Source organism: Aegilops tauschii, chromosome 3 (assembly GCF_002575655.3).
Source record: "Aegilops tauschii subsp. strangulata cultivar AL8/78 chromosome 3, Aet v6.0, whole genome shotgun sequence".
NCBI lineage: Eukaryota > Viridiplantae > Streptophyta > Magnoliopsida > Poales > Poaceae > Aegilops > Aegilops tauschii.
The window spans coordinates 58376971-58400359 of record NC_053037.3 but is presented as its reverse complement, the minus strand read 5'-3'; the positions used below and the strand labels follow the sequence as shown (position 1 = coordinate 58400359).

Here is a 23389-nt window from a genome sequence, read left to right as displayed (position 1 = left end):
TTTGAACTTTGTAAGGATGGTTTGGCTTCTCGACAATCCCATTGACACGAAACACCGGGCCTACATGATGCGCGAGAAGGAGATGGTAATAACGAGTAATCTAAATATTTAGCAAATTTGCCTTAAGTTGAAATTGACATGCCTTAAGATTTATCATTACTTGTTTTTTGCAGAAGCTTGAACCTCTGAAGATTCGGTATCACGGGGTCTCTGGTCCTGCCATGCCTTACGATGAGCGGTACACACCGTACATCAAGCAGGCAGGACTACTCCCGTGGATTCAGTTGGTCAACCGGTCCACGCCGAATCTGAACGCTCCACTGGTGTCCGCTCTTGCTGATCGGTGGAGGCCGGAGACGCACAGTTTCCATCTTCAGACTAGGGAGATGACTGTGACGCTCGAGGATGTCTCGTTGATCACCGGTCTTGCTATCGACGGGATGCCTCTCTGTATGAGCACCGATTCTGATGAGTGGCGCGAGCAGATGATTGCTCTTATCGGTATGGCTCCTACCGACACTACAGGAAACAGCTACTTTGCCGTCTGCCACGGCGGACGGCAAAGGCTCGAAAGGCGGACGGCAAAGACCTTTGCCGTCAGCCGCGGACGGCAAAAGGCTCCGGCAAAGAAGGCTACGGTAAACAGCTGCTTTGCCGTCTGCTTCCTAGCGGCGGACGGCAAAGAGCCTTTGCCGTCTGCGGCGGACGGCAAAGAGGGTGGACGGCAATAATTGCGCTGTCAGTCCGTTAAGTGGCTAATGGCAGACCTTTGCCGTCCGCCGCGGACGGCAAAATTTCTCTGGTCTTTGCCGTCCGCCTTATGATGTCATCTACACGTCACTAGATGGCAGGTTCTTTGCCGTCTGCCACTGATGGCAAAGTGCATGTTCTTTGCCGTCTGCCACGGACGGCAAAGTCTTTGCCGTCTGCCACTGTAGGCAAACTGACCAAATGGGTCATCTCCCAGGAAGCACAGTTGGCTGCCACATGGCTTCTTTGCCGTCTGCGGCAGACGGCAAAGAGCTCTTTGCCGTCGGTGGCAGACGGCAAAGAGCCTGCATATTGTCTGTTTTTTCTGTTTTTTGTTAAATCCCACAATTTGCACAGAAAATATATATGACATATAGATATATTTCACAGGCATTCATCACATAAACAAGTTCATACATCATTTCATACATAAACAAGTTCCATCCATCATTTCATACATAAACAAGTTCCATCCATCATTTCATACATAAAGAAGTTCCATCCATACATAAAGAATCACTCCATAGCTAAGGTGACTAGAATGAGAAGACAAGAAGAAGAAGAGTAGAACAAGCACTCCATCCAGCACATAATGAAATCTGCAAAATGGCAAAATAAGAAAGTTAGAAATGGATCGTTTTTGAGGTAACTAAGGTGAAATGGATCGTTTTTGAGGTAACTAAGGTGAAATGGATCGTTTTTTAGCTCACTTAGGTAAAATGGATCGTTTTTGAGCTAACTTTGTTGAAATGGATCGGTTTTGAGCTAACTTTGTTGAAATGGATCATTTTGAGCTAATTTAGTTGAAATGGATCTTTTTCAGCTAACTTAGGTGAAATGGATCATTTAAGAGCTAATTTAGGTGAAATGGATCATTTTTTAGCTCACTTAGGTCAAATGGATCGTTTATGAGCTAAATTAGTTGAAATGGATCGTTTATGAGATAACCTAGGTAAGATGGGTCATTTTGGAGTTAACGTAGGTGAAATGGACCATTTTATAGCTAACGTAGGTAAAATGGATCATTTAGGAGCTAATCTACGTAAAAGGGGTCATTTTTGAGCTAACTTGGATGAACTGCATCATTTATAAGCTAACCTAGGTAAAATGGGTCATTTTGGAGGAAAATAAGCTAACTCTAGGTCATTATGGTAAGCATATAGGAGGAAATAAAGCTAAGTCTAGGTCTTTATGCATTTGTTAAGCAAAACACTAGAGAAACTTACCGTGATCAGGGAGGTGTAGGAGCGGGGTGGCTAGTGCCGCTACCTGGAGAAGGATCGTGCGATGCGTTTCTGGAGTTAAGCTGCACCAAAGATCATTTCCAATGTCTCGTTAGCATTACGACACTCAAATGTTAAGACTACCAAGTAATGTTCATTCAAACTAAACTCACCGTGCTCCCAGGAGCAATCACTGGCATCGGCGGAGCGGGCTGACCGGACTTCTCGCACACAGACTGCACATTTGGTTTTCAGAACAGAGTCATACTAGTTAGTAATGAGACTCAAATGTTAAGACTAGCAAGTAATCTGCAGAAGAAACTTACCACAAGGAGCTCGTACATGGCCCTTGCCTGCATGTCATTCCGTGCCCTCTCCTCCTCCATCATCTTTCTCGTCCTCTCCTCCATCTCCCGCTGCCTCTCCGCCGCCTCCGCCAGAAGTTTCTCCGTTCTATCTCTCTCAGTCTGTATAGCAGCCTGCAACACCCCTCACATGACCATTTGTAATCATTGATGGAAGCGCACACAATGTAATGGAGAAAGATAACTGAGTACGTATCACTAACCTTGATGGCGAGTTGCACTGGCCGTTCACGAGGCCTTATCTCAGGAGCGGAGCTCGACTGGCGCGCCTTGATCTCCGGGAGAGTGCTAGGACAACGGATAAGTCCATCTCCAATGGCTATGGAGCCATGGGACCTCCCGCCACCAGATATCATCACCAGCTCTGGATCAATGGGACCCTGGCTCGGGTTAAAGTCCTCCCCTTTCCTCGCCTTCCCCTCATCTCTATATCTCACGAGCTTGTTGTGGGAGGAGATGTTGGTGAAGTTGTTTGCATCATCAAGGTCAGACTGAGAGAAAGCCTTGACTTTCTTGAAAGAGCCAGTGTGGGCCATGGCATACAGGTCGTACACCTCTGGCACCTTATCCGCCTTATTGTGGCGTGCCTGAAAGAGAGAAACAATGAAAATTAGTAATTAAAGGGCTCAAGCTAGCATGATGAATGAATTGCATGAATCATATAGCAAACCACATACCCAGTTGCGCCCTAACTGATATAAGTTGGAGCTGCCTTGATGGTGTGGCACACCTTCCATTTGGGCACATTTGTCCTTGGCCTGGTTGTGGAGGGCTAGCCATTCTTGTGAGCACCACTCATCGACCAACACCTCCCAACAATCCATCCGATCCGCACACCATCTCGGAGGCGCCTAAGTTAGCAAATAGAAACTTGAGCGCTACGGCTAAGAATTACTAAATGAAGGAACTTAAGTAGAAGGCCTTAAGAATTACCTTCATGTACTGCTCCTTACTCAGGAACTTATCGCGGCACGCCGGCTTGGTCTTCTTGATACCACGCAAGGCGTAGTAGTCTCGAACAGCCTGCACCCGAGCCTCGTGCTGTAAGTTCTGGAGTAGGCGCTTGCAGACGTTCTGGATAACATTTGCGCTGTCCTCCTCGTATCCCTCCTCACACCTGTAGAATGTCTGCAATCAAATGAGACAATATTGATTAGTACAATTAATAACTAGCTAGTTGAAGATTTTGAAATGTGTAAAGGAGAAATTACCCAGAACGTCCTGATCACCATGTCTGCCCTCGTGTCGCACAAGACACCGTCGATAATGACATCCGGCGGGGCCGGGGCAGCCACGTAGTGCTCCCAGCTCAACCCAAGCTCTGGAAGCCGACCCTCACCAGGCAACGTGACAAACCCTGGGAAGTTTTGCCGGCAAAGAACTCCAAGGACGGAGTTGGGCCGGCGGACACTATGATGGTGGTCCCAACCCCTGCAGCATGACAAGGCCAACGCATTAATTATTTGAAGAAACGTGAATGCAGAAGGTACAAAAATATTAAATGCACTTACGTACCTCTCCCCATCAGGGAAGATCAACCACCTCTGCTCGCGGGTCGCCGGCACGGACGGGAGCCGTGTAGCACCACGCTGGTACACGGTGCCACCCTCCTCCTCAAGATCAGTCGGCTCCCCGCCATCACCAGCATGGCCACTCGGCTCCTCGGGCTGATCCGGCCAGGTACCCCATCCGGACGTGTGCTCCTCCGGGGTCTCGTGGGCCGAACTCTCGTGGGCCGAAGGCCAGTCGACCCGAGGCTCGTGGGCCCAAGACCCGTGGACCGGAGGCTCGTGGACCGGAGTCCGTGTAGCCTCCTCCTCGGACGAGTCCACCCTAGCAGTCACGTGCTCGGGTGAAACAGCTGGGGGTGGCGGCGAGGAAGGTGCCCTAGCAGTCACCCTACCTCCTCTCCCGCGACCACGTGCCCCACCTCCTCTCTTCCTACCTCGTCCCCTGCTGGGCACCGCGGTCAACGAAGAAGGGCCCGGCGGTGTGGACATACTGTCTAGCCACGCTCGGCGGAGAGGTACGTCTGGAATCGAAGACCTCAGACCACGCGCCGACGAAGAAGGGGCCATGGCGCGCTCCCGACCAGCGCCCACCATCTTTCAACACCTGCCATGACAAACAGTAAACGAAATTAGTACAACATAAAAAAAAGACCGACATGAATAATAATATGTGTATCACTTAAGTGTATCATCATCAAGTACAACATTAAAAAATTTAATACCTGACACTACTAATAATCTCGATCAGTATCATCAATAAATGCATAATCATCATCATCACTATAATCAATGACGGGCTCATAGGGTTCAGTGGCATCAACATGTGCAAGGCCACCTTGACGTAATCGGTGAAGCAATGACAGGTCATCCGCAGCAGTAACCTCTTCTTGTTCCGGCTCTTCTTGTTCCTCCTCTGGGGTGATGTCGGATTCACTGTCGCTGTCTACTTCAATGTTTTGGGGTGAAGTATAGCGGTTCTTGAAACGCTTTTTGGAAAGACGTGTCTCTTGGAAGAATTCTCCTTCATATGTGTCTGGGTTAATGTGAGGTTCATAATCCTCTTCCTTTGGGGGAGATAGTCTAGCACGTGGCGGCACTTCATAAACGACATCCCAACCTTTCAGATTTGGATTAGTTTGGCAGGCCCACGGTAGATAGAATACTTGGGTCGCCTGTTGAGCCGTAATATAGACATCAGGAACATCTAAATGGGTGCTTTGGTTGATTTCAACTAGCCCTATATGTTCATGAGTCCTTCTAGTCTCCTTCAGCTGAAACCAATAACATTTGAAGACTACGACATTCGGTGGGTTTTCACCATAGAATAGAAGTTCATAAATTGCTTCAACTCTCCCATAATACTCGGTACCTCCTTCGCCGATAGCAGATACACAACAATTTGTAGACTTTCGGTCGGCCATAGATAGCTCTTTGCCATAGGTACGAAAGCGATACCTGTTGATGTCGTATTTGTCAAATGAACGGACCTTATAGTCAAAACCATTAGCGACTTGTCTCAATTCGGCGTCCATAGACTCTGAATTAGCCTACAAGTTTAATATGAAAGGATTGTTGCATTACGCACAAATTAGCGAATGAAACCGGGATAGCCGCCTACAAATTAGCCTACAAGTCTAATAGAAATTACCGTTTGTTTGAACCAAGAGATGAAACCGGGATAGCCGCCTCCTTGCTTTGCGAGAAGCTCATACTCTTCGACAGAATCCTTTTGGATCACCGCTCCATACGAGAATAAGGCGACGTATCGACTGTATGAAATATCCAGGAATAAGAGCAGTTCAAAGGAAATAGAAGTTGCGAAACTATGTACCGAGAACTTACTCGATGTACGGCCGCACTTCTATCAGGTTGTTGAAGATATACAACGAAATGGTCCGCCATTGTTCGTTATCCAAAGATACTGGATTTGAAACATTGGCTGGTGCGAGATTCCCTTTGAATAGGCTGAGGTTGGATCCACCCTTTTTAGGGTCGTCAGCATTGTACCGAGGCTTCGGATTATGCAAATGACGATTTTTGGCTTCGTAGTGTGCTGTCACGAAGTTTGCCGCCTCCTCAGTGATGAATGCCTCAGCCATCGATGCTTCAATTCTACGTTTATTTTTACATTTTTGTCGAAGCGTCTTCTGCATCCTCTCAGTTGGGTAGCACCAACGATTTTGCACGGGCCCCCCCAATCTTGCCTCGGTCGGGTGATGCAAAATCAAATGTTGCATTGGATTAAAGAAGCCCGGTGGAAAGATCTTCTCTAACTTGCAGATCAACTCCGGCGCCAACTCTTCCATTTCTTCTAGCACGCCAGGCGATAGTTCTTTCGCACAAAGAACACGGAAGAAATAGCTGAGTTCTGCCAGTACTAGCCATTCATCCTCAGGGATGAAGCCACGCAACATCACCGGCATTACCCGCTCAATCCATATGTGCCAATCATGACTCTTGAGACCAAATATCTTCAATTTATCAAGACTGGCTCCCCTCTGTAGATTCGCTGCATACCCATCGGGGAACATCAACTGCATTTTCACCCACAAGATAATTTCCCTCATAGCTGGCCTTCCAAGATTGAACCATGCCTTTGGCTTCGTCCAGTTCTGCTTTCCTTTCGGTTCTTTCATGTTTTGTAACGGCCTATCACATAGCGCCTCCAGGCGTGCTTAGAATTATACCCCTTGAAGTACCCTGGACGCTCTGGATCTGGCTCGAGAGCGTTTAACTGATCCAGGGTCTGTTGGCCTGTCAATGCATGTGGTGCAGAGTTTTTGACAACTCTACCTCTGATGAAGTTCTTCTTGTCTTTCCTGAACTTATGGCGAGGATTCAGGAACTGTCTATGCATGTCGAAGCAAGAAAACTTGCGACCGGCCTGAAGCCAACGAAACTCAAGAGCTCCCTTGCATGTGGGGCACGGGAACCTTCCATGCACACACCAGCCAACGAATAGCGCATACGCAGGCAAGTCATGCGTCGAGTACATGTACCAGACACGCATTATGAAGTTCCGTTTGCTATAGGCATCGTATGTCTTGAACCCATTATCCCAGGCTTCTTGCAATTCGTCCTTAAGCGGTTGCATGTACACATTCATATTTTTCCCCGGATAGTTGGGCCCTGGAATTATCAACGTCAGGAAAATGTTCTTTCTTTGCATAATCTGTCCGGGGGGGGGGGAGATTGAGTGGAAAGACAAATACGGGCCAACAACTGTATTGGGCTGCCGTCATACCAAACACACTGAACCCATCCGTGCTGATGCCGAGTCGAGGATGCCTCGGATCTGCCGCTTTGTCACCATGTAATTCATCAAACTTTTTCCACGCAACACCATCCGATGTGTGTACAATCATCAGATTCCCATCTGCATCTAGTTCGGTTCTTTTGCCCGTTTTGTGCCATGTCATCTATCTGGCCGTCTCTTCGACCATGAAAAGACGTTGAAGTCTTGGTACGATTGGCATATACCGAAGAACACTAACGGGAATTTTGGTCTGTGTCTTCTCACCCATACCGTTGTCTACCACAACATACCTGGAAGACTTGCAAATGGGACAATAGTTCAAGTCCGCATAGTCAAGCCTAAACAAGACACATCCTTTCTCACAGGCATGTATCTTATCATAGGGCATCTTCAGTGCACGGAGGATTTTGTCCGACTGGTACAGGTTTGCAGGCATTACATGGCCTTTGGGTAGAAAGCGTCCAAATACTGTCATCATTGCATCGTAGCATTCTCTGCCCAAGTTGAACTGAGCCTTCAGAGCCATTACTTGTGAGATGGCATCCAACTGACAAAGCTCAGTGTGCTCATGGAGCGGACGTTTTGAAGACTCCAACATTTCATTGAAGGCCTTTGCAGATTCCTCCATCTCCTCGTCCGAATCCCGAGCATCATCAAAGTCTTGCACCATGTTTTCCATCCCGGTACCATGCTCGTCGGTGCGACGACGATCCACCTCAGCTCGGTCACGTTGGGCAGACTCACCATGAAATGTCCACACCGTATAATCGGGCATAAAACCACTCTTCTGCAGGTGTTTGCCCATTTCAGCCTCTGTCCTCTTTTCCCAATTGCCGCACCGTAAACAGGGGCACCAGGTTTTCCTCTGGCCATTTGCAAATGCGGCTCGCACAAACCCCTTGGTTTTTGTGAACCATTCAGTGCTCCATTTGTTCTGACCAGTGTGACCGGTGTACATCCACGCACGATCACTCATCTTGACTTTCAGAGCTACTAGACACACAACAAATATATATATATAATTCAGCATGTATGTATTCATCAGTTGATCTACTTTGTCAATTTTATTACGTCCATGCAACCTACACTCTAATAGGTAATGATAGGTCCTAATCCCACCCGAGTATGTTTAGATTGGGTTCATTTTCCCATGCTATGTCCCGGATCCTACGCAAAATTTCGGCAGCACCTCCCCGCTGTTCTCCTGATACACGTCTCTGCAATAAACAGAGAGGATGTGTACCCGGAGAACAACAGGGGAGGCACTGACGAAATTTATGCGTCGGATCCGGAGCAAAGCATATGGGAAAACGAACCCAATCTAAACATACTCGGGCTGTCCATGGATAGCGTTGGACAATTCGAAAGAATCAAGGTTATAAATATGCAAATGCATGCATATTTATAACTATGACGCTTTCGAATGGGAGACACATATTGGTTACGCATACTGATGATTCAAGACACATATATATCTAGCTATCAAGTTTCATCGGAATAGATCAAATAATTAATGGGGGAGGAGGACATGTCATTTGTGCTCACCCACGAACGAAGGGGCAGAGCTCGTCAAACGCACGGCGAGGTCGTCGAACACCAAACCTCGCAGCGATGAAACAACTGCACATTTAAAACTACCCGATCAATACAATTATATATGATGTTTTTCATAACAAAATCGAAAGATATATGACCTAACTAATAATTCACAAATATATGACCCCATCGGCTTCTGGAAGGCCAAAGAACACCTTTTTCGGGAGGTGTCGGGGGTCGGGGTGTCGTGTCGGTCTCGGGGTGCCGTGTCGGGGTCGGGGTCTCGGGGTCGGGGTGTCGGGTCGGGGTCGGGGTGCCGTGTCGGTGTCGGGGTCGGGGTGTCGGGTCAGGCTCGGGGTCGGGGTGTCGGGGTCGGGGTCGGGGTCGGGGTCGGGGTCTCGGGGTCGGGGTGTCGGGGGTGTCGTGTCGGGGGTCGGGGTGTCGTGTCGGTCTCGGGGTGCCGTGTCGGGGTCGGGGTGTCGTTTCGGTCTCGGGGTGCCGTGTCGGGGTCGGGGTGTCGGGTCGGGGTGTCGGGTCGGGGTGCCGGGTCGGGGTCGGGGTGCCTTGTCGGTGTCGGGGTCGGGGTGTCGGGTCAGGCTCAGGGTCGGGGTGTGGTGTCGGGGTGTGGTGTCGGGGATGGGGGGTCAGGGGGTCAGGGGGTCTTCTCATTCTTCTACTACTTCTACTTCTTCTCATTCTTCTACTTCTTCTCATCCCCCGTCTTCTTCTTCTTCTTCTTCTTCTTCTTCTTCTTCTTCTTCTTCTTCTTCTTCTTCTTCTTCTTCTTCTTCTTCTTCTTCTTCTCCTCCTCCTCCTCCTCCTCCTCCTCCTCCTCCTCCTCCTCTTCTTCTTCTTCTTCTTCTTCTTCTTCTTCTTCTTCTTCTTCTTCTTCTTCTTCTTCTTCTTCTTCTTCTTCTTCTTCTTCTTCTTCTTCTTCTTCTCCTCCTCCTCCTCCTCCTCCTCTTCTTCTTCTTCTTCTTCTTCTTCTTCTTCCCCCTTCTACTTAACCTAAACCTAAACTAAAAACCTAAACTAATTAAAACTAAACTATTTAAACTAATTAAACCTAAACTAATTAAACTAAATAACCTACACTAATTAATTCTAAACTGAAAAAACTTCAACTAAAAAACCTTATCTAAACAGAAAAAAAAGAAAAAAAAGAAAAAAATGGGATCGAGGGGCTCACTGTGGGGGGCGGCGACGGGTCGGGGAGGGGCCGGCGACGGGGGGCCGGGGCGGGGCGGTGGAGGAGGCGGGGCGGCGGGGGGCCCGGCCGGCGGGGGGCCGGGGCGGGGCGGTGGAGGAGGCGGGGCGGCGGGGGCCCGGGCGGCGGGGGGCCGGGGCGGCGGGGGGGCCGGGCGGCGGGAGGCCGGGGCGGGGCGGTGGAGGAGGCGGCGGGGGGCCGGGGCGGCGGTGAGGCGCGGGGCGGCGGGGGGCCGGGGCGGCGGGGCGACGGGGCGGTGGGGCGGCGGGGCGGCGGGGAGCCGGGGCGGCGGGGCGATGGGGCGGCGGGGGCGACGGGGCGGCGGGCGGCGGCGGCGGCGGGGTCGGAGGAGAAGGGCGCGCGAGGACGAAGTGAGTAACGGGCGGGGGGGGGGGTACCTGCCGTTAGGCAAGTGCCCTCTTTGCCGTCAGCCAGCCTTTGCCGTCCGCCTTTTTGCCTCTTTGCCGTCTGCTAGCGGACGGCAAAGAGGTGGGCCGTTAAGATTTTTTCAAACGAGCGGGGGGTGGGGGCCACCACACTCTTTGCCGTCTGCCAGCGGACGGCAAAGATTCTTTGCCGTCTGCTGGCGGACGGCAAAGAGGTGGCTGATGGCAAAGAGCTTCTTTGCCGTCAGCCTTTTCTTTGCCATCCACTTACGTGTAGCTGATGGCAAAGAGCTTCTTTGCCGTCAGCTAGCAGACGGCAAAGAGCTGGCAGATGGCAAATTAGCTAATTCCAGTAGTGCGAGGCTGAGGCTGATGTAGAGGAGGGAGAAGAGCCGAAGAAGAAGGAAAGGAAAGCAGCCGGAGCTGCTTTCACGTGGATTCAAGCAAACTTTGCGCATTGCCCTGCGGATGCCACTGATGATGTGATACAGACACATGCTCGTGTCTATATGTGGTACGTTGTCTCGAGGACTTTGTTTCCTGACTCCACGGGCAAGAACGCTCCATGGATGTGGTTGAAGGCGTTGACCGTCTTAGATAGCAAATGGAGCTGGGGTTCAGCGACTCTTGCGTACTTGTACCGACAAGTAGTTGGTTTGTTTTGTTATCAACTCATTTGTTCATTACCAATGCAACCTTCCTGTCCACTTAACATTGTTTTTCTTTCATATGCAACTGGACGATGCGTGTTGCAGGATCACAGATAGGGCATGCATTGGTGGTAATATGCTTCTACTTTCTGTATGGAGCTGGGAGCGTCTGCCTGCTGGACGCCCGAAGGTTTAATCCTTGGTACGAAGATGAAGATGATGACTTACGGCGCCCCACTTGGGCTTACAAGTGGGATGTGGTTTCCGAGATGACGAACGATGTCAATCTCATGTACCAAAAGTACGTTGCCGAGTTGGACACGATTACGCCTGAGCAGGTAACGATGTCATTACTTCAGTCATTTCTCATGCTTGCCTGAAAAAAAGTCACCAATTTTGCATTGTTGCCCTATTTCATAGGTGGAATGGCAGCCATATGGCGCCGATGACAGACTTGGGTACACCCCGGAGTTTTCCATCAACCCGATGTGCTTGCGGGATAGGGATCTCTGGCTTGCAACTGGGCTGTTGAGTTTCATTTGCCACATCGCGTGTTTCGTTAGTTTGGTCTGTTCCAGCCTCACCCTCCGAAATGGGTGGATACGGACAAAGCACTTCATAGGTAAGAGAGCGTATTGACTAAGCATCATCAGTCCTTCTTGATTTTGCTAATGTTTGGTATTGTACCATGCAGGTTGGACAGGAGAAGGCAGCGGAAGATAAAGGACTGGGACAAGCATCATGCTTCGTATGTTACCCGCTTCCAGCTTTGCGTGGAGCAAGCACGTAGCAGTGCATGCGCCCAGCTTCGTGAGCATAACCCACTTGCTTTTGATAACTACATACGATGGCTTCTTGAAAATACTCGAGTTGAGATATGCCCGCCGGCATATAATGAGGATATTCTTGAAGAACCCGTAAACTATGAGGATCTATCAAAGGGGAAGTACAACAGAGATGTCAGGGTAGGGCAAGGAGTCCCTACTATTCCGGTGATTAACTATGTGGTAAAGTGTTCCTTCTTTACTTTCCCGTTGGCCGTATTACACATGTTTGAATGGCTAACGTGTTCATTCTTTCTCATCCGCAGCGCACCAAGATCAAGAAAGCAGCTGATGAGAGCCAGTCTATTCTGGAGAACACACCGGTTGGAAAAGGCAATGATGATGGTTCACTACGAGCATTCCTCAAGGTACATATCGCATTCACTATGAGAGCCAGTCTATGTTGTGGAGTTTGATATCTTCCACACTTGTTCATGTTACAGCGTCAGGCCAAGAAGTTAAGGCAGTTATCGAATCTTCTCGGTTGCCGTGACCCCGAATTTGATGAACCATCTGCCTCTAGGTCTGGTACACCATCAGACCCCTCATCTCACCATCAGGGGGACGATGTGAGTTCCTCATATGCTTATCTGGATGATGAGGGTGCGGTCACCCAAGAGGTATGACTAATCCTTTAGATGTGATTCTCACTTGATTACGACGCCGATCTTCACCATATTGTTTGATTGTGCGATAGGGCCATGAGCTTGATGATGACATGACTTTGGCGGACGCTCAACGTCGGTCCCCATATGTGTTCAAGCCTAGGCAGCCCAGACGCCGGTACACGCCCAACGACTTTGACAACAGAGGCAACCCAAAGGTGGTCGTAGGGACCTCGTGGATGGCTAGCTTGGATGATGGGGTGGAGGCGGAGGCGGAGGAGGAAGTGCAGGAAGAGGAGGCTCGTCCACCCAGGAAGAAGAAGATTGCCTGCAGGCGTGGCACCAGGAACACGTGCGGAAGGCATTCGTGCTTGTGTTTGTTAGTGCTCTTGTAGCCGTTTCATTAGGTTGATGAACTTGTGAGGTTATGTTATATGTTGGTGAACCCTTACTAGTGTGGTATTTGTGTTTGTGAACTAGTAGTAATGTTGAATTGTCCTAAGTGATGTTCAAGTTATTAGTTGTCCTTGTTCAGTATTTGTGTTCACAGTAATTTTAGTGATGTTCAAGCAAGTTATGTGAGTGCTGCATGAGGCCAAAATGGCATCTGTTTCTGCAGTTTGGCAGTTAACAACACTGCAGCGCCCAACAGCCAGGCGCTGCACTGTACTGTGCAGCGCCCAACACTTAGGCGTCGCACCATACAGTGCAGCGCCCGTCTCATAGGCGCTGCTCAACTGGCCATGGCTATCCAAAGAGCCACAGAAGGCTTGCAGCACTGATCATCCACGAAAATTACCAAGTCAGAGTGCAGCGCCCAAGAGCCAGGCGCTGCACTCTACTGTGTGACGCCTATCCCTTGGGCGCTGCACAGTATAGTGCAGCGCCTGTGTTCTGGGCGTTGCACGGCTGTTTAATGGAAAAACAGAGTTTATAGCACGTTCATTTCACCGGAACATCATAATACTTACAATGACAGCATCACAGCAATTTGAACAAACACAAATTTTATGCCGATGAGTTCATAACTTAAGACAATTCAAACATTACTACGACATGGTTCACGACACATGCATTACAAATGACAAATGGCAGCTTGCCCTAGAAGATAGTTCACCAACATCTCACATGCCCTCACAAGTTCACGACACATTCATTAGAAGATAGTTGACGACGAGTGCACCGAAGCGAAGTCCCTACTGAGTAGAGCGAGGCCATTTCCCCTTCTTGTCACGTGCCGAGTCCTCCTCTTGCGCCTCGCGAGCCTTTGCAAGCTTTCTTGCCCTCTCCTCCTCACGAGCAAGTTTCTCTTGGCGTGCCCTCTCCTCCTCTTGTTTCTTCCGCTCCATCCTCTCCTTCTGACGACGCTCTTCCTCCAAGCCTCTTCGAAACGATTCTTCGAACCGCTGTTGCCACCTAAGACAATCTTGGCATTGGTCCTTTTTAACATCTTCTGGCACTTCAAGATCTATCCACGTGAAGTACTTGCATAGAGGAGGCGGTGACTGCATACAAAATTTTTGTTAGTGTTGACACACATTTGATAGTAACATTTTACTTCTCGAGCTTACCGGTGGTTGGTCATAGGCGTTAGTTGGAAGTGCACGATCATAAGCATAGTTCGGGCATACAAAATATCTTCGCCCTTCCGTCCATGATTTCTTTCGGTCGGTGGACACCTTCACATTGCAAACATCTCCACACCAACATGGCGGGATGTTGACATCTTTCTCCTTCACCTTGTCCAAAGATGCGTCCTCCCACTTGTTCGGCATGTCTTCTTGGTTAGCACACGGTGGCCTCGTCATGGAACCGGATGAAGCCATGCCTAGAAAACCGAGAATTCTTGGTTAACCCTAAACCCCACTTAACAATAACCACAACCCTAACCATAGCATAACCCTAACACCAACATCAAACACACATAACCCTAACCCTAGTATACTATGAAAGCCTAACCATACCAAATGAGCAAAGAAACATAACATGATTCAACACAAATTTGCAAATCCAAGCCAAAACTAGGTTTCCCCAAAGTAGCAAGATTTGAGCAAATGTGACAATTCCTATGAATGAAAACGAGGGGATTGGAGGAGATTACCTTAAGGGAGGGGTTGTCTTCGAAATCCACGGTCAAATACTCCGGATCTGAGAGGGGGAGAGAGGAGGGCAGAGGGGAGGGACTGAGCTTCGGGTTTGTGTGGGGGTGGGGGTGTGTGGGCTGGGGATGGGTGGGAGGGGGGTGAGTGCAGCCTAATAGATGTCCAGATGTGCAGCGCCCAAGGGTAAGGCGCCACACACCACAGTGCAACGCCTTGCCCTTAGGCGCTGCACACCTGGACATCCCAGTCCAGAGAGCAATAGAAGCGTCCCAGTAGCTTTTCGACCCAAAAGTTGCTAAGTTAGTGTGCAGCGCCTAAGGCCAAGGCGCCGCACTGTACTGTGCAGCGCCCAGCAGTAAGGCGCTGCACAGTATACTTCAGCGCCTCTGCCTTAGGCGCTGCAAATTGACTTAGCAATTTTTTTGGTCGAAAAACTACTGGAACGCTTCTGTTGCTCTCTGGACTGGCATGTCCAGGTGTGCAGTGCCTAAGGGCAAGGCGCTGCACTGTGGTGTGTGGCGCCTCTCCCATAGGTGCTGCACACCTGGACATGCCAGTCCAGAGAGCAACAGAAGCGTTCCAGTAGCTTTTCGACCAAAAAATTTGCTAAGTCAATTTGCAGCGCCTAAGGCAGAGGCGCTGCACTGTGTAGTGTGGCGCCTGGCCCTTAGGCGCTGCACTGCCTGCTGTTTTCAAATACCAAGTGCTTTTTATGTTTTGTCATTCACATGGATGGCACATAATCATATCCAGATCACATGTAGTAGTCCAAAACACAGAAAGAAGGCATAGCACATATAGTAGTCGAAATCACATAGTCATACACACATAGCAATAGAGTAGTCCAATCACATAGTCATACACAAACATTGAGCCAAAACACATAGTCATTTACGTCTCATAGCACATAGTAGCACACATTTTGGTTCATAAGAAGGTCACGGTCCTTGTCCCTTCTTCTTCTTCCTCTCTTCTTCTTCTTCTCCCTCCTCCGACCACCAAGGGATCCCACCTTCCCCCTCCGTGTCCTCCACCCCCTTCATTGTTTCCATACCTATGAAAATGGCAATATAATAGTTAGTCACACAATGCAAAATGACAACACAAGCATTGAGCCAAAAGAACAAGATCATAGTAAGTCACATACGGCAATGGTCCATTGAGCCAAGTGAACATTCCTCCACTACGGCCGCCGCCAAGGCCAAGATCACCACCACTTTCGTGATTGAAAGTCCAACCATTCTTCAACCTTTGGTGGGAAATGGTACTTGTGCTTATCCTTGTTCTCACCAGCAATCTGCTTATCCGTCTTCATTGAGTACTTTAAAAAGTATCGATTCATCTTGTCAAATGTGTATTGAACTATTGCCATCACGGGTAATGCACGTACACCCTTGAGCACCTTATTGAAGCATTCGGCCATATTGCTTGTCATTTGACCGTACCTCCGGCCATCTTCATCGAAAGCACGTGCCCACATATTCCTTTCGACAATGTTCCTATTGAGAAATTCAAGACCACCGGGGTCAAGTTTCTTATGTCTGAGCAATGCATTGAACAATGTGACAAACTGCTTGTTGGTGAAAGCGAGACAACAATCTTGAAGATCATCGGCCAACTCCTTGATACCACATGCCCTATAGAAGTTTGCACAAAAGTGCCTCATGCACCATCGATGGTGCAACTTTGTATGTCCGGGAATGTCAACCACCACCGCGTTTAGAATTCCTGGATGGCGATCCGATATGACACAAATTTCCCTTTCAGCCGGTAATACCCTTGTTCTCAATTGACGCAAGAACCACTCCCAGTTATCATTGTTCTCCACCTCAACCAAAGAGAAAGCCAAAGGCAACACCCGGTTATTGGCATCACTTGCTATTGCAACCAATAAAGTGCCCTTGTATTGTCCGGTAAAGAACGTGCCATCAATGGCGATGACGGGCCGACAATGCTCAAAAGCCCTCACGCATTGCTCAAAGGCCCAAAATGCATGGCCAAATACTCGGACGGTCCTCCCGTTATGGATCAATGTTTGGTGCCCATGAGGCTCAACCACGTGAACCATGCCTGGGTTTGTGGCGGCCATAGCTAACAACAACCTAGGGAGTCAGTTGTATGCTTCCTCCCAATTGCCATACAACATCTTGAATGCGGCTTGCTTCGCCTTCCATGTCTTGCCGTACTTCACCTTGTAATGAAAGATGGCTTTCACAAGGTCAATGACACTCTTTATGCTCATTATTGGAAGTGTGGATATTTGGTTGGATAACCTGTAAGCAATGAACTCGGACGTGAGTTGTCTGTGTTGTTGGTACACAAGCTCGCCATCCGCATTCTTGTGCCGGCACATGTGAGTTGGTAGACAACTCACTATGCGCCAAGTGGGACCTCCTTTCCATGGCCTCGCACGCACAATCCATGGACATCTTGGCAGTTCACATTTGACCGTGTAACGCACATTGACGTCCGAGTTGGCCACTTTATGTGGACGATAATGTGTAACTGAGTAGTTGTTGAGCCACATCTTCAATTCCAAGAAGGATTCAAACTCACAACTGGGATATATCCGTTCTTGCCATCTTCCAAATCACGGTGAGAACTTGGCCTAGCTCCAAGAGATATGCATTTGCCACCATCCACAACGGCTTCATCCACGAGACGAAGATCCTTAAACAATGGTGTCTTGTGATCCCGCCCGAATACCTTCTTGAATGCTTGGGCCTCCTTCGGCGTGAACCCCTCCTCATCAACTTCTTCATCGGGACCATCGTCATCCGAGTCTGATGCATATGCATGGGAAAAAGGGATGGATTGGTCCATTGTCTCTTGCACATGATATTGGTCGAGATCACCCACATTGTTGTCATGGAGATCAACTTCGTTGTCATCCTCCTCGTACTCATCATTCTCCTCTTCAAAATCTCCATTTTGGTTGTTTGGAGTCGGGCTCAATGTTGGCCAATCTTGTTGCATGAAATGAGGTTCACTCATTTGATCTTGGTTAATGGGTGGGGGAGTGCTAGCAACCAACGGGGAGGGGTTCCGGTTCAAGTCCAAATTCAAAGTAGACTCAACCTTCTTGGAGGCAAATAACTCAAGAGCCTTGTCTAGAGATTCGGCAACCATCTCCTTGTATGCAACCCAACGTTGCTCGGAGTTCACACTCATTGTCTTCCAACGGATGTGCATTCCAAAACCAACATTATGCCTTCCCTCGAACTCAACAACGTCACTTGGGTCCTTCCAATTCAAATCCTTCCTCACTTGGTCCAAGAGCTCCGCATAGCTAGGACTACTCTCAAACACCATGTCAAGCTCATCCGGGTCTGGCTCAACATTGCCTTTCAAAAGGCCCTCTTTATCCACATGATGAACATAAACACATGTTCTCCCCATCCCTATAATAATCAAAAACACACATATATCAAGTAAGTACTTAACAAAAATATTTGCACAAAATACATATGCCATAACATATATATGAATTAATAACCATAACCCCCACATAACAATAACCACAACCCTAACCATAGCATAACCCTAACACCAACATCAAACACACATAACCCTAACCCTAGCATACTATGAAAGCCTAACCATACCAAATTAGCAAAGAAATATAACATGATTCAACACAAATTTGCAAATCCAAGCCAAAACTAGGGTTTCCCCAAAGTAGCAAGATTTGAGCAAATGTGACAATTCCTATGGATGAAAACGAGGGGATCGGAGGAGATTACCTTAAGGGAGGGGTTGGCTTCGAAATCCACGGTCAAATACTCCGGATTTGAAAGATTTGAGAAAGATTTGAGAGGGGGGAGAGATGAAGAGAGGAGGGGCGCAAGTCTAAGGGTTTGCGTGGGGTCGGGGTGTGTGGGATGGGGGTGGAAGGGGAGAGAGGGTGGGGCCAGCCTAAGTGGAACACAGACTGTGCCGCGCCTAAGAGACGGGCGCTGCACATTACAAGTGTGGCGCCTAGGCCTTAGGCGCTCCAGTGCCGTCTGTGGGGCCGCAACTGGACCAGGACTGCCACGCTGGCAGGAGGTGCGACGCCCAAGGTAAGGGCGCTGCATAGTAGGATGCGGCGCCTAGCTATCGGGCGCCACACGAAAGGGTCAGCAGAGTGAATTTTTTTCGAAAGCAGGTCAATTTGTGATTTGATTTCGCTCTCAGGTCAAATATGTGATTTCTGCCGCGAGCTAACGTAGCTTTTGACCCACTGGATACCTGGTCCCACGTACGTGTGGCCCACCCGTCAGTGAAGTTGTTGTGTCATGACACTGGTATGTTGACTAAGCTGGGACCTGTCAGCCCATGCCAGGCTGGCTATTTCAGCGACGACGGAGAGGGGAGGGGAGAAAGAAGGAAAGAAGAGAAGAGAGAGAGAAATGGCGCAGCCGCCGCCATGGAAGGTGATGTACCTGTATGTGGCGAGCCAGGCGCGCGACGGCTGCGCCGCTGTCAGGCAAAGGGTCGCCGCCGCGCGTGACGATCTGGCGTCCCCGCAGGTGGCGCTGGACACCCGCGACGCCGAGGGGCGGTACACCCTGCTGCAGTCCGCGACGACCCACCTCCAGCACGCGTCTGACCACCTCTCCGCTTTCATCATCAACACGGCGGTGGCCGAGCGCCTGGCGCTCCACGGCTGCGGCGCCGTCCCGTCGCAGCCGGTGGCCCGCGTCGGCGACCTCCGCGCCGGCCACGACCACGAGTGGCTTGGCCTGATCAGGCTCCAGGCCGCGAAGGGAGCACGCCAAGGATGCGCTCCGCCGAGTGGAGGGGGCCCTCGCCCTCCTGGGCTCCGTCCGGTTCATGCTTCACAGCCAGAACCCCGACGGCAGCTCCACGCCCTCGACCTCCAGCCCGTGGTGGTCGGCGTGGCGAGCATGTCCGCGCTGGCCTCCTTTGCCACCGAGCATGCCATCGGCGACCGCATCCAGTGAGAGGTCGATCTCTTGTCTTGATTAGCTCTGCACGACTCCGCTTGCTTGCTTGATATCGGTCGTTCGCGCTGGCTAGCTAGGGCTACTTTGTTTCCTTGATCTTGTGAAACCATGGATGGATGATCTATGTGCCCATCGAATTCGATCTACTTTTTGCGGTTCTGTTGTTAGCACTTTGCAAGGATCAATCGGGGAATTAATTGGAAGGCGATGTATGATGCGTCGATCATGCCTGCGTGTGTTTGTTGCAACTTGCAAGTCGCAACGTACATTGGTAGTGCTGTTTTGCTTTTCTGTGGCATTGCACTTTGCAGTTTTTTAGACTACGATCAACAAACACAATCAATCGTCTGCTTTTTACCGTGCATCAGTCAGTTTCTCTTTTCAACGTACCGGTAAAGAATCGAGGCTTGTTCTGTCTCCACGAGAGAAGTCCAATACTTAAAAAAAACATATTCAGTACCACAAAAGTAAAAATACCTAGAAAGAAAAACTATGTTCTCAATGTAAATATGCGATCAATTGCACTTTTTCATGGGGTAATGTTGGCCTTCAGAATGCACAATTACCTAAATGTCATGTATCTAATCGCAAAAAGGTGCAAAATTAAGAATATGAGCAGTTTTAGGCTTCATTTCTAATACCAAAACTGTAGAAATGAATCATGTGCAATTTTGAGTCTCCAATATGACCAAACAACCCAAATGCACATTCTAAACCTATACAATTATATTAGTTATCTAAAAAATGTACAACCAAAATAATATAGCATTTCTTTACCTAAAATTGCACATAATTTGTTAGCATAGGTTTATTTTCTGGGACAATTGCTTTTTTACTCCTAGTTGGTTCCTACCCACCGGTTTTGCCCTTACTTTTTGAGCTTGCTCAGTTTTGCCCTTACTTTTTCCGTCGAGGTCCCTAGAATGCCCTTTGACCGTTTGACCAAAACTTTGAAAATTCATAACTAATTCATATGAACTCAGAAAAATGCAAATAAGATATCAAAATGTTTAGATAAACATTACCTTTATGTGCATATCATTTGCATTCAGGACAAAAGCACGGTTTAAACTACCTGAGGTAACTAATGATATTAACATTATTAAAAGTAAAAAGGTATAAACAATATTTTTTTCATGAATAAAAATTACATGCAAATGTAGGTGATGTTTACTGAACATCCTGATATCTTATTTGCATTTTTCTGAGTTCGTATCAACTTGTTATGAAGTTTCCAAATAATGGTCAAAGTTGTTAGAACATTCTTAACAAGATGATACGAACTCAGAAAAATGCAAATAAGATATCTGGATGTTCAAAAAACATCACCTACATTTGCATGTAATTTTTATTCATGAAAAAATATTGTTTATACCTTTTTATTTTTAATAATGTTAATAACATTAATTACCTCATGTAGTTTAAAGGGTGTTTTTGTCCTGAATACAAATGATATGCACCTAAAGGTAATGTTTATCTGAACATTTTGATATCTTATTTGCATTTTTCTGAGTTCATATGAATTAGTTATGAATTTTCAAAGTTTTGGTCAAAGGGTCAAAGGGCATTCGAGGGACCTCGACGGAAAAAGTAAGGGCAAAACTGGGCAAGCTCTAAAAGTAAGGGCAAAATCCATGGGTAGGAACCAACTAGGGGTAAAAATGCAATTGTCCCTTATTTTTTCTAAGTTGCAATTATAGAACTATTTTTAAATTAATTTCTTGTTTAAATTTTGAAAATTCTTTCAATACAATGAAAGAAAATCCAAAAGGGTTTCTATTTAATAATGAATTAAAATGAAATGTGCAACTAGCCCATTGCTCATTTCTAAATCTAAAATTGCACAAATATTATCTGCAATTATAGGTGGTGCATGGTCCTCGATATAATGTTTTTCTACTAAAAAATAATGAGAATCATGTTAACACATGTATACAGCTCAACACAACATTAGCGGCATATGGCAAAGTTAAGAAGATGTCGAAGCTATGTCTGTCATTGGTCTTAGTAGAGATCAAGAACATGGAACAGAAATGTCTCACTACTAATTTTTTTGATGCCGTCATGTGTCCTCCCAAAGACTGCCCCAATAGCAGCTAGACCAACCTGGTTTATGTGGTGTGCCCACCAGGTCATGACATCACCACGAAGAGGGAGTTTCTTCATGCCCACTGAAGGTTTTTGATACATAATCAATTGTTTAAGACAAACCGTATAATTCAAAATAGAACCTATGTTTCAAGTCTTCAACTGTCACCGCACATGGGCTTGAATTCTTCCAAAACTAAACATGTATAAGGAGTGCCAGACATGGCCTGGCCGGCCCTAGTAGACGTCCTTGGAGCATGTTGATGGCCATGCATGCTGGATTCTAATTAGCCCGGGAACATGTATGATACGCATGTTGATGGAACGACATGCCTCTTAAACATGCACGCAAAGGTTGATCTCCTCCAAGACGCTAAGTAACCATGCATAGTTCAATGAGGGCCAAATAAGGTATAAAAACAAAATAGTGCAACCATAGAGATAGTACCATCACACCATATGCTACAATATGAAGTATATATATAGTTCAACAGAGCACACTTAAGATTTAGAAGGTTTTGGCGCAAGCCAATTTGTTATGTTGGTATATATAACCAACCATATTAATATTAATACTAATAATAGTTTAACATCCATGGCAAATCAAAGATATTGTATGTTGTTCTTCATAAACCCGGAAATCATATAGGAAGCAACATGCAACATGAAGTTGGGGTTGATCCATCTGCTTAGATGAATTACAGCCTCTCACCACGGATCCTTCTAGCCAAATGAACATCTTTGGACATTATGGTCACACGCTTCGCATGGACGGCACAAAGATTGGTGTCCTCAAACAGTCCCACGAGGTATGTTTCTGCCGCCTCCTGTAAAGCAAGCACTGCATGGCTCTGGAAGCGTAGATCAATCTACAGATGTAGCAAAGAAAGCCAAAGGAAAGCATCATAAACATAAATATTTCTTATTCAATTAAACTGCATTAGAGATGTTTTATTGAAACACCTAACGTGACTTATATACATGGATATTATTGAAAGGGATTGAGCTGGATTCGAGTGTATATCAAGCGAGCCCCATAAAAGTACCTTGAAAACTTGGGCAATCTCTCTCATGAGCCTCTGAAAAGGTAGTTTCCTTATCAGCATCTCGGTACCCTTCTGATACTTGCGAATGTCACTACAAAAGCATGTGTATGAATGATAAGAAACTCATAACGTGTAATAATAATACATGTCCTCTGATTGTATATGTTGCACATACCGAAGAGCAATAGTTCTAGGACGATATCTGCGGGGCTTCTTCGCTCCTCCAGTTGCTAGAGCTGTTTTACGAGCGGCTGCCTATCATCGCAAACAATAATAAAGTTATTGTCAAATAAATTAACAACTATAACATAAAAAGTGAGATACATATTTTTTTGCAGTATTATGTAGTAATGCAAATAGTAAAGATAACCACTAAGAAATATTACATAGAAAGCCCTAAGGTGCTTCGTGGGAGCCTTTCCTCCGGTGGACTTATGAGTTGTACACTTGGTTCGAGCCATCCTGCAAACAAAATAGTGAGTCATGCATAAAAGTTAAAAAATGGCAATAACATTATGGCATAGCAACACATCCTTTGTAGGACATCTAAAACAAATGTAACCGCCCACTCCCCTAAAATTTGTTGTTTCTAGGACGTGTGCAGAAGCCAAAATATTTAGACCTCAACTAGAAATATACCCCACCTTGGATTGGATATTTTGCATGTGGTGTAGAAAAACAACACAACAAAAGGATCAGAATAACACGGCAAAACATTTGTAGAAAATATCACAAATAACACAGTAATAGGATCACGGTCTAAACCATCTACTCTCTCCGTTCCTAAATATAAGTCCTTTTAAATGTTTCAAATGGACTACAACATACAGATGTATGTAGACATGTTTTAGAATGTAGATTCACTCATTTTGCTATGTACTCCCTCTGTTC

At 47.4% G+C, this 23389-nt stretch overlaps 2 protein-coding genes and 1 pseudogene across 2 annotated transcripts; 2 read left to right on the top strand and 1 right to left on the bottom strand.

The window, feature by feature from the left end:
- The first annotated feature begins 16 nt into the window (after positions 1-16).
- LOC141042707 (uncharacterized) lies at positions 17-11674 on the top strand. The gene is made up of 5 exons (XM_073511585.1): positions 17-85; positions 174-501; positions 10990-11222; positions 11305-11442; positions 11579-11674. The coding sequence occupies exons 1-5, from the start codon at positions 17-19 to the stop codon at positions 11672-11674; spliced, it is 864 nt and encodes a 287-aa protein (XP_073367686.1).
- Positions 11675-18806: 7132 nt separating this feature from the next.
- Positions 18807-19580, top strand: LOC109738261 (uncharacterized; annotated as a pseudogene).
- Positions 19581-22150: 2570 nt separating this feature from the next.
- Positions 22151-22959, bottom strand: LOC109738260 (histone H3.3-like). The gene is made up of 4 exons (XM_020297359.3): positions 22885-22959; positions 22674-22753; positions 22499-22589; positions 22151-22321 (listed from the first exon to the last, which is right to left on the bottom strand). The coding sequence occupies exons 1-4, from the start codon at positions 22957-22959 to the stop codon at positions 22151-22153; spliced, it is 417 nt and encodes a 138-aa protein (XP_020152948.3).
- Positions 22960-23389: the final 430 nt, after the last annotated feature.